We start from the raw sequence: 13,141 nt of genomic DNA on the forward strand, positions 1-13,141 counted from the left end.
CAACAAAGTTCAAACCCACTCCCACACATCTAGTACTTGTACAGTCACAAATCTCCCGATTCAATGATCTATGATATCTACTGTGTAAGGAAACGAAGAGTCTCAAAAGTACAATTATAGTGGTTGGAATAACTAGAGAAAACTACTGCGAAGTTCAATACTCTCTATCTCCACAATTGAGTACAGGCCTCTTATCGTCGTGGGACACGTCTGAGCGCCAGCATCCCTTTGAAGCTTGGCGATATATAAAGTATAGACTTCTATGATAGCTGAAAACCACCATGTGATATGATTTTTTAATACCATTATTAATGCCCTCTTAGTTAGCATTCAACATAACAAAGTCTACAGTGTATGTATTCTATAAAAATTTAAGAGAGATTAATATGTGTTAAATATCTGTCACATAGTGTGTTTGGCTACTATTCCTATTTAAAAATAGATTCTTGGCGGGGTGGAGTTGGGGATTGGATGGCTCAAACAACAATGACCTCAAAACAACTTCAGCACCATGGAAACTCCAAACAAGAAATCCAGCATAAATGAGGCTAAAATGTTAAAAACTTATTTACAGGATCAATGATTACTGCACCCCAATCCGAAGGAGGGCGCAGAATGTCTAGATGTAAGGAAAATATACCCTATCGACTTGATGGGCAAAGCTGGCTAAATGATACCGAAAAATGTGAAGATGTCCAGTGACGACGCTTGTCACCTGAAGCACATGATTTGGAGGAGGCAAACTGGAGTCCTCATCCAGGAAGTACCCGGTCTACCTGCAACCAGAGAATGAGCTCAAATTTTAACTGCTCAAGCCATAGAAATGGGCCCAGCGACCTATCTCGAATGGCTACGAGGGAAGCACGGGACACCCCATTGGCATCAAGCCACAATCGCTGGTCCTCCTTGTGTCCCCATAGCATGATCGTCGCCCATGCAAACATGATGAGCGCAAGTCTAATCCCCCGCGCCAAACCGCTTCCTTGGAGGGCGGTGACTGGCTCTGTCTGTACCAAAACATCGGTCATCTCCCAAGCGCCATAATTTCTGTCAGTCTGTGTCGAAGCTTCTAACAGAGCAACTGTGTCCGTCTGGGTCGAGGTTGAGAAATCAATCCCCACCGTCGTCTGTGAAGAAGCTTCCAACATCTTCACCGTATGAACTCTCACATCTGTCTCTGTCTGCGATGAACCTGCTGAAAAGCCCAACTGGGTTGTTTGGCTGCCTCTGGAGACCCCAAGTTCGCACATTGTCTGCGTGGAAGCTTCGATCACCTCCGATTCCTGCGTACCATCACCTGCAATTGTCTGTGTGAAAGCCTCCAGCATCTCCACCACGTTTGTCTGAGCCGAGTTGTCCTTGCCAAGTTCAACATATTTCTGTGTCTGCGTCGAAGCTTCCAACACTTCTAGCTCTTCATTTTCCATCAAGCGCAATACCCTCTGTGAGGTCTCTGTCTGAGGACAACCATTCGGACACACGAGAGAGTCTGAGTCCTTTGTTTCCTCGCCCGTTTGGCGCAGAAACGTTTTTGGGATTTTATACGTAACTTCCTTCTCTCCACCAGCCCCAAAGGATATTGGTTCGCCAAATTGGAAAAGAGTTGGCGTGACTGGAGATGACAGCAGGGCAAAAGGATTTCTCTCCACGCCACTCTGATCTATCAAAGGCTCCCACTCCTCTTCTTTTCCGTCCCTCAGAAACCTTAGCTCCGTATTCAGTGCTGATGGCATGCGCCTGCCTTGCTCCTTCTTGTGGCGTTTTCTCAAGGCTGTAAATTCTCTTTGCAAATCCTTGAAGTTTTGATTGGTAACAGCAAGCTCTGCATTTTTCCCCAGAAGTTCGGCCGCTAAACGAACATTTTCCGTCTGCGTAGGGCCGTTGTGCAACTGGCACAGCAACATATGAAGTTCTGACTCATATTTGCTAATAGTCACGAGAAACCCGTTTTTCTCTCCTGTTAGCTGTACAATATCGTTTTGCATTTTGGCCATATCTTCCGTCATCTTGGAAACTGATTCTTTGAGCGCCTTCCTATCTCTTTCTGCGCTCTTGAGTGACGTTGCGCTGGATCTGAGCTCTTCTTCGAGTCGAGATCTGTCCTGCTCCGCAATTTTGATGAATGACTCTTGACTTTGCATCTGTCGCCGGAATTCGTCCACCATCGTCTTCAACTTGTCGATTTGTCCCTGTTGCTCATTTTTGTCATCTTCCTGGGTCAGGATGCTGGAGTCAAATTCCTCAACTCTTTCTTGTAGCGTCTCGTTTTCCTTGAGGCAATTGTTCACCAATTGGGTCTTTCGGGCAATGATTTGGTTTTGCTTGATCATGATGAGCTTAATACGTTCCAGCTTGGTTGAATCGGGCACATCGTTTCTTCCGAAGATCTCCTCTATTTTCTCAGCTCCAAGTTCGTCGTCAGAAGGTATATCCGCGATACTTATCATTGAATGTTCATTTAGATCACTCTCTGACCCAGTCCTTTGATATATATCCTGGGAGTTGTTCTGGAAGTTTGCAGAATCAGCCTTGGCCTCAGATTGCCTTTGTACAAGCTTCTCTGCCTTACTAGGCCGCGGCCGGTTTCTTTTGTTAACAGCCTTTGTGAAACTAGGTCCTTGGCCACTGCCCAGGCCGGTGAATGCTTCTTCGCAACTACTATTTCCTGGGATTTGGCCACGACTCGCAAGCTGCCCCTCATTGGGTGTCATGACCTTAGTATCGCTTGCATTTTCGATCTTAATGGGATTAACCTCATCTCCATTGGCTGATGATGGAACAAGACTGCTTCCCCCATCACCATTTCTCGATTGCTCTGTTGCACCTATCCCTGCTATTCTTACTACAGGCGCAGGCTTCACATTAGTTAATATCTCCGCCACCGCCGTTAGCTTTCTCCCGGATCCTGCTTCAGGTAGGGCCGACGACTTTGTCGGGCGCGATGTGTCTGACTCCGAGCTGCCACAACCTCCTTCATCCCCTGGATCCGTAGCAGATAACTTCTTCCTTCTGCCTCCACGAGTCTTTTTTTTCTTCGTTGGCCCTTCGGATGCAATGCTAGCGTGGGCCCTGCCGTCATTCAGATTTCCACCACTTGATTTGGAACTTGAAGCAGATTGAGTAGTTCGTCTTGTAGTCGACTTGCTGGGGGACGGCTGTCTGCTGCTTATTGGTGTACTGTTGCCAGTTGCGGCTCTTTGGCAAGTCTTTGAGAACATACTTGCTATTTCACTTACGGACCTTTGATCTTGCTCTCTAGCTTTGCCCTTCACTTTGTCGACATTACTATTTGCAGCTGGACTGGAACGGTGACAGTTGTCCCATGCTTGCTAGCACCTGCCCATTTTATCAGACATCTTTTCTCCTCTGGGCTGGCTGTATGGGCGGAGTACTTATTGTCCCTTGCAACTGTAGACCCCTGGTCGCTGGCAGAGAGAGATTTTTTCTTTAGCCGTTTCATTGCCTTCGTTTTTACTCTTGCAATTTGGATCTGGTTTTGGTGCATCATTCTGCTGCTTTTCTCTTCTGTTCGTGGAACCTTTATTGACAAACGTACTCGCAGCAGAGCCCTGTTCGCTTGTTATTGACGTATGAATATTCCGATTCTCTTTTCCTGAGTTGGCTTCCTGCTTGGTATTCCTGTTCTTCACAGGTGTATCCTCAATTGGCCTTGGGGGATTAGCATGCCCTTGGATTGGGTTTCCTGAAGATACTGAGGCTTGTTTGATTTTAGTGTTCTGCCCGATGCTGCTGTTATGGCCGTTCTCTATTTCCTTCTTTCCCGCCATCTCGAATTCACAGCTTAAAATACGAGCGATCCGGAGGGAAAATGAGGTGGCGAGAAGCCGCTCGATCTGTTACTAAGGGAGTGATGAATTTGACCGAAATTTCGAATATGGAGATTTGGTATGTTGAAGTAGAAACAACGAAATTTCGTATTTATTGAGGCAGCTGATTGCAGATGTATGACTTTGCTGGAGACTGAACTATCAACTCAACCAGTTACTCAGGCGGGTTATGCCCCCGAAATGGTGCATCCAGTACTTCTTTCAAGCGAAATCAAGGACAAAGGGCCTTATTTTTGGGTGATATCGAGCTGTGTTTCCTTTGGTGTGTTTCTTCTTTGACCGCTCATACCAACCAGGTGCTCCTGAGCTTGTCTGGTAGCAGGTATCGGAGGCTAAGTATAGGGTCTTTTGAGATTGGCTCGGCCAACCACGATAATAACACGAGAACGAGGTTCCACACAGCGTTCCTTGTCGGAAAGAATCGACGCCCTGGGCACAGCCCAGACGATATAAAACGACGACAGGTTAAATTTCGCTTAGCAACGAAGGAAAATGATTGTGTAGTGCAAAGTACAAGGGATCAAAGACGAAGAAGCAATGAACAAGAACGGCTTCCTTTGGAGAAATGAGATGGATATAGGAAGCAGACAAATGAGAAAGAGATGAAAGCAGATCCTCGAAATTTGTGTGTTCGAATAGCTCACTTAAAGGAGACATGGGCGTGTTCATCCATTCATTCACTTCACTCGCCCGTTCGAAATGTTACTCTCTTTGATTTTCAACAGCGATATCACATCTCATATGATGATTCACTTTCATGGACTGGCAGCCCACTCTTTAGTTTCACTGAGCGCTGAAGCGACAATCGAGGCTATCGTAGAACGAGAACGCAACGCAGCAGCACACGGAAGACAAGGTGGAAATGGGTTCGCGTATTACCCCTTTTTACTGTGGCCATTTCGTCTTCGCTCTACCATTAGTGTCAGGCATACGTGCTCTTTTCGGCACCTACATAGGTCTTGCTAGCATGATATCGCCATGCCCTATTGATATTTTATCATAGATTTTGATGGTTTCCACCGAAGCATAGAGATGTATCCCATCTATCGTTCTTTCTTCTCAAATCCCTACATTATGAACAATTAATTTGATACATAGCGTACGCCCCATTTGTATCCGTTCGACGTCTTTAATCGCATTGTCTTTTCTATCTTTTCTTTTTTCACTTTTTTCATTGTCTTTCACTTATCCAGACCTCAATAAATGAGTCCCTCTTGTCACTTCCATTCCTACACACCCCCAGTCCTTAACCCACGAACCTACCCCAAATCATTGCATCTCGCTATCGTATTCTTTTCACTCAAGAGGGCAATGCATAGCAATTAGATTACTTTTGATGATACCTATGCATAATCATGACTCGGAGGTATTGTAAAAGTTTTAGCATTGGACGCTTTTGCGGAAGACTGTATGTATGGTTATCACATCCCGTGTTTACTTCCCACGGTGTGGGACACAAAGTCAAAGGAGTTAGCTATCTCGGCCTTATGTTGGCCTCGTTGTACAGTACATTACTCAATAAAGAATACTACATCCTAGAAGGTGCACAATTCTCATCCAACAAAGCTCATCCACCACCAATGAGAACTAGCTCTCTGTAGAAAACGCTGTAAGGAATGCGAGCATCTAGGCAGGAATGACCCCCGAACAACATAAATAAATTCCATCGCTCAAGGCCCAATACGAGTTCTTTGAGTATCAATGATCAGAGACTGTAAAAATATATAAGAAAGTGAAGTCTACAAAATGCGCACAGTCGGAGTCGAACCGACGATCTTCCCGTTACGAGCGGGACGCCGTAACCACTTAGCCATGCGCGCTGATTGTTTGATTTTCCGAGCCGAAATACTAAAAAAGGTTATGTTTGGGTTTTGACCTGGCTTGCTAGCGTCGTTACTTTTAAATGGCCGATTTTTGTTCGTCCATTATCATATTATAATGCAAAAAGGAAATTGGAGAACCGTCAAGTCCATGCCATCAGTCAGATATTATCATCTATCTATAGATATTTGAAATATGCAACCTGTTATGCTGTGTGAGCAAAAAATCACTGCCAAGAGCCCCCTTCATGTAATGTTTACCTGCCGGTGAAAAGCAAAAATAAAGGAATATAGAATATTGAATGGCGTGCAAATGACAAAGAGGTAAGTAAAGTGGGAAAAACACCTGCAGATATCTGATTCAACCCCAGCATCCAAGTAATTCAAGCTCCTCCCACATCTACTGTACATGGGTAGTAGAGATCAAAGATTTGACTTCGATTTCTTCAACCCTGCTACACCCGTCACCTCTTCCCCGGAAAGGAGAAAATCCGGATATTTAAATCCAGACTTGTTGACTTGATTCTGGAAACGCCAGGCAGAACCGTCCACTGATTGTAACCGAAGAAAACAAGAGAAGGAGGGAATGGTTAGCTTTCGGCAATTTCACAGAGACAAATAAAATTCGGACTCTCGCTGCCATGTAAACGGGGAAGGTTTGGAAGAGTATGTATGTTAATGCGCAGGTGAAATTACGTACCAACAAGATTTGTGCCATTGACATAGTTTCCGGCATCCGAGAAGAGATAGACGGTGGCATCCGCTATTTCCTTCACCGTGCCCCATCTTCCTGATGGGATTATGGACATCTGGCCCTTTGCATCGTCCGCGCGAGAAAGACGTTGCATTCCCTGGCGATTTCAAGGGCAGTTGTCAGTGCATAAGGCCGTTAGGATGATCATCAATGTACACAGGTTGGTGGAGAAAGGCTTCGCTAATATATAAGGCCATTTGAAAATGCGGTCCCGGACAACATACCTCTGTGCCTCCGATTGGCCCGGGGGAGATTATGTTAGAATTGACGCCCCGAGGGCCATATTCAATTGCCACATTATTAGACAGCGAGTCTACTCCGGCTTTGGCAACTGCGACGTGCGTTTGGAGCGGGGTTCCGGTATAGTGGAGTGTTGCACTGACGAAAATAATTCGTCCTCCTGTGCCTGTGGGAGAAGCTGTGTTTGGTGAATAGTGAGCAAAATTAGTTTATTTATATTGGTATGTAACAATCATCGTTTGAACAATGACACGCTGTAACTCACGAGTAATTCCATCACATTTGTGTTTTGCTGCGGACTCGACAAGATAGGGAATGGTGGCTTTGAGAGTATTATACGATCCTAAAACATCGATGTCCATGACGGATTTGAAAGCGTTGACGGAAAGCTGTTCTATCGAGGCAAGGAAATTCCCAGCAGCACCAGCACTGAAGATTTGTGGAAACATAAGTTAGCATCCATGTTATCATATCTCCGAAAATGGGAGCACATAATGAATTTCCAAACGTAGTTGATCCGTACAATTGTCCCACAGTGCTCACTAACGCAGAAAAGGGGAGACAGAGCCGTGGAGTATAACATACATAACGAAGTCGATTGCACCCAACTCTTTCACACATCGCTCAGCTGCACCCTTTAGACTATCGAAGCTCCGGACGTCAACCCCTCCCTGGCCAATAACTTTTGCGCCAGGGCGAGTTCTAGCAATGTCCTTCGCCATCTGCTCAGTTTTCTCGACATTCCGTCCGAGAATGAATGCATTGGCGCCTAGATGAACCATTGCCCGTACTTGAGCGCTACAAATAGTGCCAGCACCGCCGGTACAGAATACGACTTTGCTATCTATTACGATTGGGTGAGAGGGTTAGATTATTTGCCTGAACTGCGGAACTTGGAGAAAAGGTATGTCGAGCAATGATATTGATAAGAGAGCTCAGAGAAGAAACATACCGAAGATTCCGTCCTTCCACACCTCACTGATATATGCAGCCTTAGGAAGAGACATCCTTAAAAGGCGCCTCAGGCAAAAGCGACACGGCTCTGTCCGCGGATTGATATTGGTTCAAACGAAAGTTAGTTTGAGGAGATTTCCGCCTTGACAATTTGCCGCACAATATGCTAGTATTTTCAGTACTAATTGCCTAGAAGAAGGGAACTTGAAGATATATCTCAATCCTCTCGGAGGCGGAGAGGTGTTTTCGGAGAGTTATACAGCGGTGGGACCTGCGCCTGCCTCTTACTTCCGTAATCGTCTTCAGCTAGCTGTCGGACCTCGGTGCATCGATTCTGCAACATGCATACGTACTAATACATTCAAAATTCATGCAGGAGATGAGCAGCAATTTGTAATAAACTGAGGCTGATGATCAGATCAAGCATGGCTAAAATTGCGCTTCCGCTGGCTGGCGGGATAACGTTGTTTAAAAATAGCCTCGGCAGCAACTGGACAAGCTAAGGCGCATTTGTCAGAAGTTCGTTTGCGCCCTAGTAAATTACCCCGAATTTATATTTCAGCTCGCGGACAGCTAATACGCGTTTGTACATGTAACAGCCACTTATAAAATGTGGGACGTCTAAAAGTGGTTGTATTAGCCTGTCGGCAGCTGAGGCATATATGTGCGGTGCGCTAGTCCGTGATAGGCAGCCTAGGGCCAACATAAAATTAAGTGCGCCTCCACCGTAAAAGGTGCCTTAAATAAGCAACCAAATTCGGGACCAATTTCTGTACAGTGAACCGTCATTGATTGTTAGAATTGTTCAAGAAATGGTTATGGATTCCATTTTGGTCTTGTTCCTAGGGGACAGCCCATAACGTGGATAGATTTATTTTTCCAGTGCGATTTGATGTGATCTCTAAACGAGATAGAGTCTTGGGCGAATTGAAACTATGCCGGTTTTCTGATTGGCCAGGCTGAGGTGACTGATCCGGCAAATTGACATCACTTTAACTACCACAGCACCAAATCTAATATTACAGTAGGCAAACACCACTCTCGGTTGACTATTGTTTAATCAGCATTATATTGCTATCTAGGGCTATTTCAACTGCACTTATCGTATCCCTCCATTGGCGGCGGGGTAGCCATTTGTCACTGTTCCCACACGAACATCCGTGACTCCGTTGCGTGGCGAACACAGCGGCTTCAAGCACTACAGCGCATGTCTTTCCTCCCTTCAGATTTAGGCTATCGTATGCGACCATAAACGTCAATCTTGCGCCATGGCTTGTCCCATTACAGTTTCCAAGTTTGTGGGGACCATCTCCCTCGGCCTTTTAACGGTATGTATCATTCATTCACTACTTTCCCGGAAACAAACACCATGATAGGAGAACAAAAGGCGCCAGGACAATATCGAATATGACAACTAGACTCCACGGGCTGACATATATACGAATCATCAATCATAGGGCCTTTCATATGCTACCTCTGTGCTTATAATTCCATCCCTCCAATCCCTTCCTAATGCTCCCACCGCTTCACGAACCCTCAAGGACCTGCAACTGCGGACCAGCAAGCATGTTCTTCGACTTACTCACATCACGGCGATTACTCTCTTCACCGCCTTCACTATGTCCTCCCCACGCAGAAGGCACCCTTACCTGATCTGGACGGCACTTACCTCTCTAATCGGTGGACTTGGCCTGGAATGGTGGTACAATCGCGAAAAAGCGACATGGAACTGGCTGTCAGGTGGTTTGGTGGGAATTTGTACTTACCACCCATCCGGCTTTGGTGTCATTTCCTGGGGATCTTCTCATGCTACCACTTGTGCCGGAGGGTCCGTATCAGCGAGGAGCGAGGAGGAAGACTCCAACGGCAACGGAAGTGAGATCGAAATCGTGGGCGAGGAAGAAGCTTCATCCGCTGCTGCTGCAGACGCGGAAATAGCGGCACCGCAATCGGATGACGATTTGAACGTCAATGGCGAGGTTGTCCAGGCTGATATGGAGAAGGAGCGCAAGTTTCAGAAGCTGAGGATGTGGATCCTTGGCCTGGGATTCTCCATGAGTGTTGTTGGGATATGGGGAGACACTCTCTAAATCAATTCTTATGATGTTATGGCATGTTTTGGTCGAGGCAGTGGTAGGTTCTTGACAGTTATCCGTGCTTTCCCCCGGTTGATGGTGTCTGCGGATTCATCGGGGATGAAGATAGGAGCAGCAATCTGCCGGAATCAGCCGCCCATTTTTGGACGATCGCCATTGTTCTATTAACCTCTACTGGCTCATCATTGTTTGCCTTTTATTGTACAAATTCATTGTGCAGGATAATCGTCTCCCAATGGAAATTAAAAGGGGATAAGGAATTAAAAGAAAGGAACTGGTGCGTGGGTTTAGGAGCGCAAGTTGCTGGAAATGGTGCTGCGTTTTCTTTTTCATGTTTCAATGATTTTGCTCAGTATCTTCCCCGCTCATATAATTCGCAATCCCGCCTTCTTGCGTGTACGATCTATCTCCCTTCTTTCAAAGTTCTTAAAGCCAAAGCATGTAATGCCATTCATTCCCTTTCATCCTATTTTAAACTTTAAAAAAATGTAAAATATTTGCGAAAATCCAATTCCACTAAAAACAACTTTGCATTACACCATATTATTCAAATTTTTCTTTCATCTTTCAATCGCCTTTCAAGATCTTCGAACCCTAGCCTCTCTCTGATTCGGTCAATATGCTAACGTATTTGACGGCCAACTCGCCCACTTTGTGCCGCCACACCAACTTCATACTAGAGTTTCCTGCTTCTGCAAACGTCCAAGCAAATGAGGAAAAGTAACTTGTGATACTAAATAAGTCCTGCGATACGCAGTGGGCGACGTTGTGTGCAGAGTTTAGACTCTGCTTAATGATTATCACTGTCCTGCATTGCTGAATAACGAACTTATCGCGCTTTATAATATTGTCCGGCTTAAACCCTCTGTCAAATCGGGGAAGAAAGAGGCTGGTTTTCCCTAAAGACTCTACATGCAAAATGACCCGTAAACTTTATTACCGACAGCGTTACCAACGATGGCCCGTTTGAGTGCAGATGGTCGTCCTCCACTTCGGTCGAGGGTTGAAAATTTCCTGGAATCCACCGATTGGAATTCACTCCTCCATTCCGCGTCGTGGAAGCGTCATGGAATGGAATGCCAAACTTTTACCAGACATCGGCTTTGGTTTTAACCATATGATCCGCATTGTCGAATTCTCTGACAAAACACGATGGGTCGCCAGACTTCGGATGCCTCCCTTGTTACAGCGCGGAAACTGTCCACACGAGATGACAAGGGCGATGGAGTGCGAACACCACATAATTCAACTCATTCGGAAAGAAACCAACATGCCGGTGCCGCAAATTCATGTGTTTGATGGAAACCTTCAGAAAAAGGTCAAAGCACAGTTTATGCTCATGGTTTGTTTGAGAGGTAATGTTGGAATGGATTTGAATATGAAAATACCTTCTGAATATAAAGCATCGGTCTATGCTAGAATGGCAGAAATCCACGCATGTAATGACGACTTCCCCAAATATAGGGATACCGGGTTTCGGAAGTCCTTTTGACAAAATTACCGAGTTTTTCCAGGCACGGTTTACCAAGGTTGTATTTGGCCTGCCAGAGGATAAGATCAAAGAATCTGCTGGCCAGTTTGCAGACAGATTAATAGCCTCTGCGTCTTTATTCAAGTCAGCGATCAACAACATAGCAGAAAATATATCTATCCACAATAATAGGGCATTCTCCTTATACCACGGCAACTTTAGACATAACAACATTATTTTTGACGACAAGCATCGCTTACTGGGTATCATTGATTGGGAAGCAGCCGTTGCTGGAACATGCGAGATAACTGGCGAATTCCCATGACTCTTTCCGTGGTTCCTCCTGCGCTTGATGCGCTGTGGAACTATGATGAAATGGGCATCCCAAAGGACGCAGAAGATAAGCAGAATTTTGCGGATAGAGAGGAATATGTTTCAATTGTGACCCAAATAGCAAACGAACAAAGCTTGATGAAAGGATATACTTTGTCATCGGTGTTGAAGGACAACGTCAGTATTTAGCAACTGCAATGAGGCTGTATCAGAGCGGAAAACCTGGATGGTATTCAAATGTGGTAGAGTCGTTCACTGGGCAATAAAGTGATGATCAGGGATATACCACATTTTTATTCCTCAATTACTTCTGTCGTCAAAACACGAACATGGGGAAATTATTACCAAAGCCATGGCTCATTCCCCCTTCTCTAGTAAGCATGGCATTCGTGCGATCTTCCTATCGTCTATTTCCAGTCCCTTCTGTTTCGGGTTTAAAGAGCCTGGCGTTTCATAAAGACAGCTAGAGATAAAGGGTTGATACCTATACTAGTAACTCGAGCAGTACCCAATATTCCAGGATCAATCTATCTATTGATGCGAAATGGGTGAAGGAAGAAAAATGACAATAGTTTACTGAGATAACTTTGCCATCTTCAGCTTTCACATTCATTTTCCAACCCTAGATGGGGAGAAACCGCACCTCTTCTTTCTTGAACTTACGGACCTGGAACTTCTTTTCCTCATCTTCAATATATTCTTGGGGGATTAAACCGCCGAGAACGATTGGACTCTAATCTCCATTCTATATTCTTTTTGGGAAATAGTGTGCTGGGATTCACGCTGGAAGTTGGGGTCAAACATGAAAACTTGAGAGGAAAACCCAATTCAACGTGGAGCATTTTCAAGGGGGCGCATCTTCAACGGCGTCATATGCGCTGGCCTCAACACCCACACTCTGTCGGTTGTGGGGACTGGCGTTGGGGAGGAATTATGAACTTCGAAGCTATAATTGTCCCATAGTTCCTGTTTAAATCTGTGGAATCCGATCTTCTTCATGTCATTCCTGTCGGGATCGCCTCTTCGCCTCAAGGCAAGCAAGTTTGCGGTTCGATGATAGACAGTGGATCGACTTCAATCTGGCTTCCTATCACACATAAAAACTAGGCTGAAGCCATTGCCACTCATTGATCAAACGAGGGCAGGATCGTAATCGGCCTGGTGGGTAGCATGGCATTGGTAATTGGTTTGTCCTGGTCCCGGACCAGTCAATGTGTACGATGTGCTGGGGAAGCGACATCCGATGTTATCTGAGAATTGGGCTGCATGAACTCAATTTCCGGCGCATTCAGAACCGTTCGAACATTGATGAAATGGGGCAGGGAAGCCAACGGAAGACACGCACCAAGTCGGTTTGCCGCATTGTTCAGTGAAGTACGAAGGAGTTCTGCACATTTCCGTTGGTGTGCTGAATGGAGGGGACTCATGCACGAGAATGTTTCGCATGATCACGGCGATTTAAAAGAGGAAATCGCGCCTATATCTACCACTGCTATCGTTAAAAGAGCCAGATCAATCTCTTTTTCTTGAACTTTCAAAGAATTATTAGGTATTATTACACACATCCCAGTAACTGGATAGCTCCAATACGTCACAAGGAGTGTGATCATCGCAGATCTCAAGTG

The 13,141-nt window shown here is 45.4% G+C and overlaps 4 protein-coding genes and 1 non-coding gene across 5 annotated transcripts; 2 read left to right on the forward strand and 3 right to left on the reverse strand.

Annotated features, from left to right (window-relative positions):
- Positions 1-752: 752 nt before the first annotated feature.
- On the reverse strand, positions 753-3,788 carry HCAG_02896 (predicted protein; the record flags this gene model as incomplete). Its single annotated transcript, XM_001542675.1, has 2 exons — positions 753-3,325; positions 3,557-3,788. The coding sequence occupies 2 exons, from the start codon at positions 3,786-3,788 to the stop codon at positions 753-755; spliced, it is 2,805 nt and encodes a 934-aa protein (XP_001542725.1).
- Positions 3,789-5,595: 1,807 nt separating this feature from the next.
- HCAG_09413 lies at positions 5,596-5,668 on the reverse strand. The gene has a single exon. It is a non-coding gene; the product is annotated as a tRNA-Thr (tRNA).
- Positions 5,669-6,091: 423 nt separating this feature from the next.
- On the reverse strand, positions 6,092-7,669 carry HCAG_02897 (sporulation protein SPS19; the record flags this gene model as incomplete). The annotated part of the gene is made up of 6 exons (XM_001542676.1): positions 6,092-6,219; positions 6,369-6,519; positions 6,647-6,840; positions 6,928-7,091; positions 7,248-7,506; positions 7,615-7,669. 6 exons carry the CDS (start codon positions 7,667-7,669, stop codon positions 6,092-6,094), a joined length of 951 nt encoding a protein of 316 aa, XP_001542726.1.
- A 1,215-nt stretch (positions 7,670-8,884) lies between these two features.
- Positions 8,885-9,706, forward strand: HCAG_02898 (predicted protein; the record flags this gene model as incomplete). Its single annotated transcript, XM_001542677.1, has 2 exons — positions 8,885-8,944; positions 9,074-9,706. 2 exons carry the CDS (start codon positions 8,885-8,887, stop codon positions 9,704-9,706), a joined length of 693 nt encoding a protein of 230 aa, XP_001542727.1.
- A 982-nt stretch (positions 9,707-10,688) lies between these two features.
- Positions 10,689-11,508, forward strand: HCAG_02899 (predicted protein; the record flags this gene model as incomplete). Its single annotated transcript, XM_001542678.1, has 2 exons — positions 10,689-11,054; positions 11,227-11,508. The coding sequence occupies 2 exons, from the start codon at positions 10,689-10,691 to the stop codon at positions 11,506-11,508; spliced, it is 648 nt and encodes a 215-aa protein (XP_001542728.1).
- Positions 11,509-13,141: the final 1,633 nt, after the last annotated feature.

The sequence above is a fragment of the Histoplasma capsulatum genome, genomic scaffold (assembly GCF_000149585.1).
Source record: "Histoplasma capsulatum NAm1 scaffold_2 genomic scaffold, whole genome shotgun sequence".
NCBI lineage: Eukaryota > Fungi > Ascomycota > Eurotiomycetes > Onygenales > Ajellomycetaceae > Histoplasma > Histoplasma mississippiense.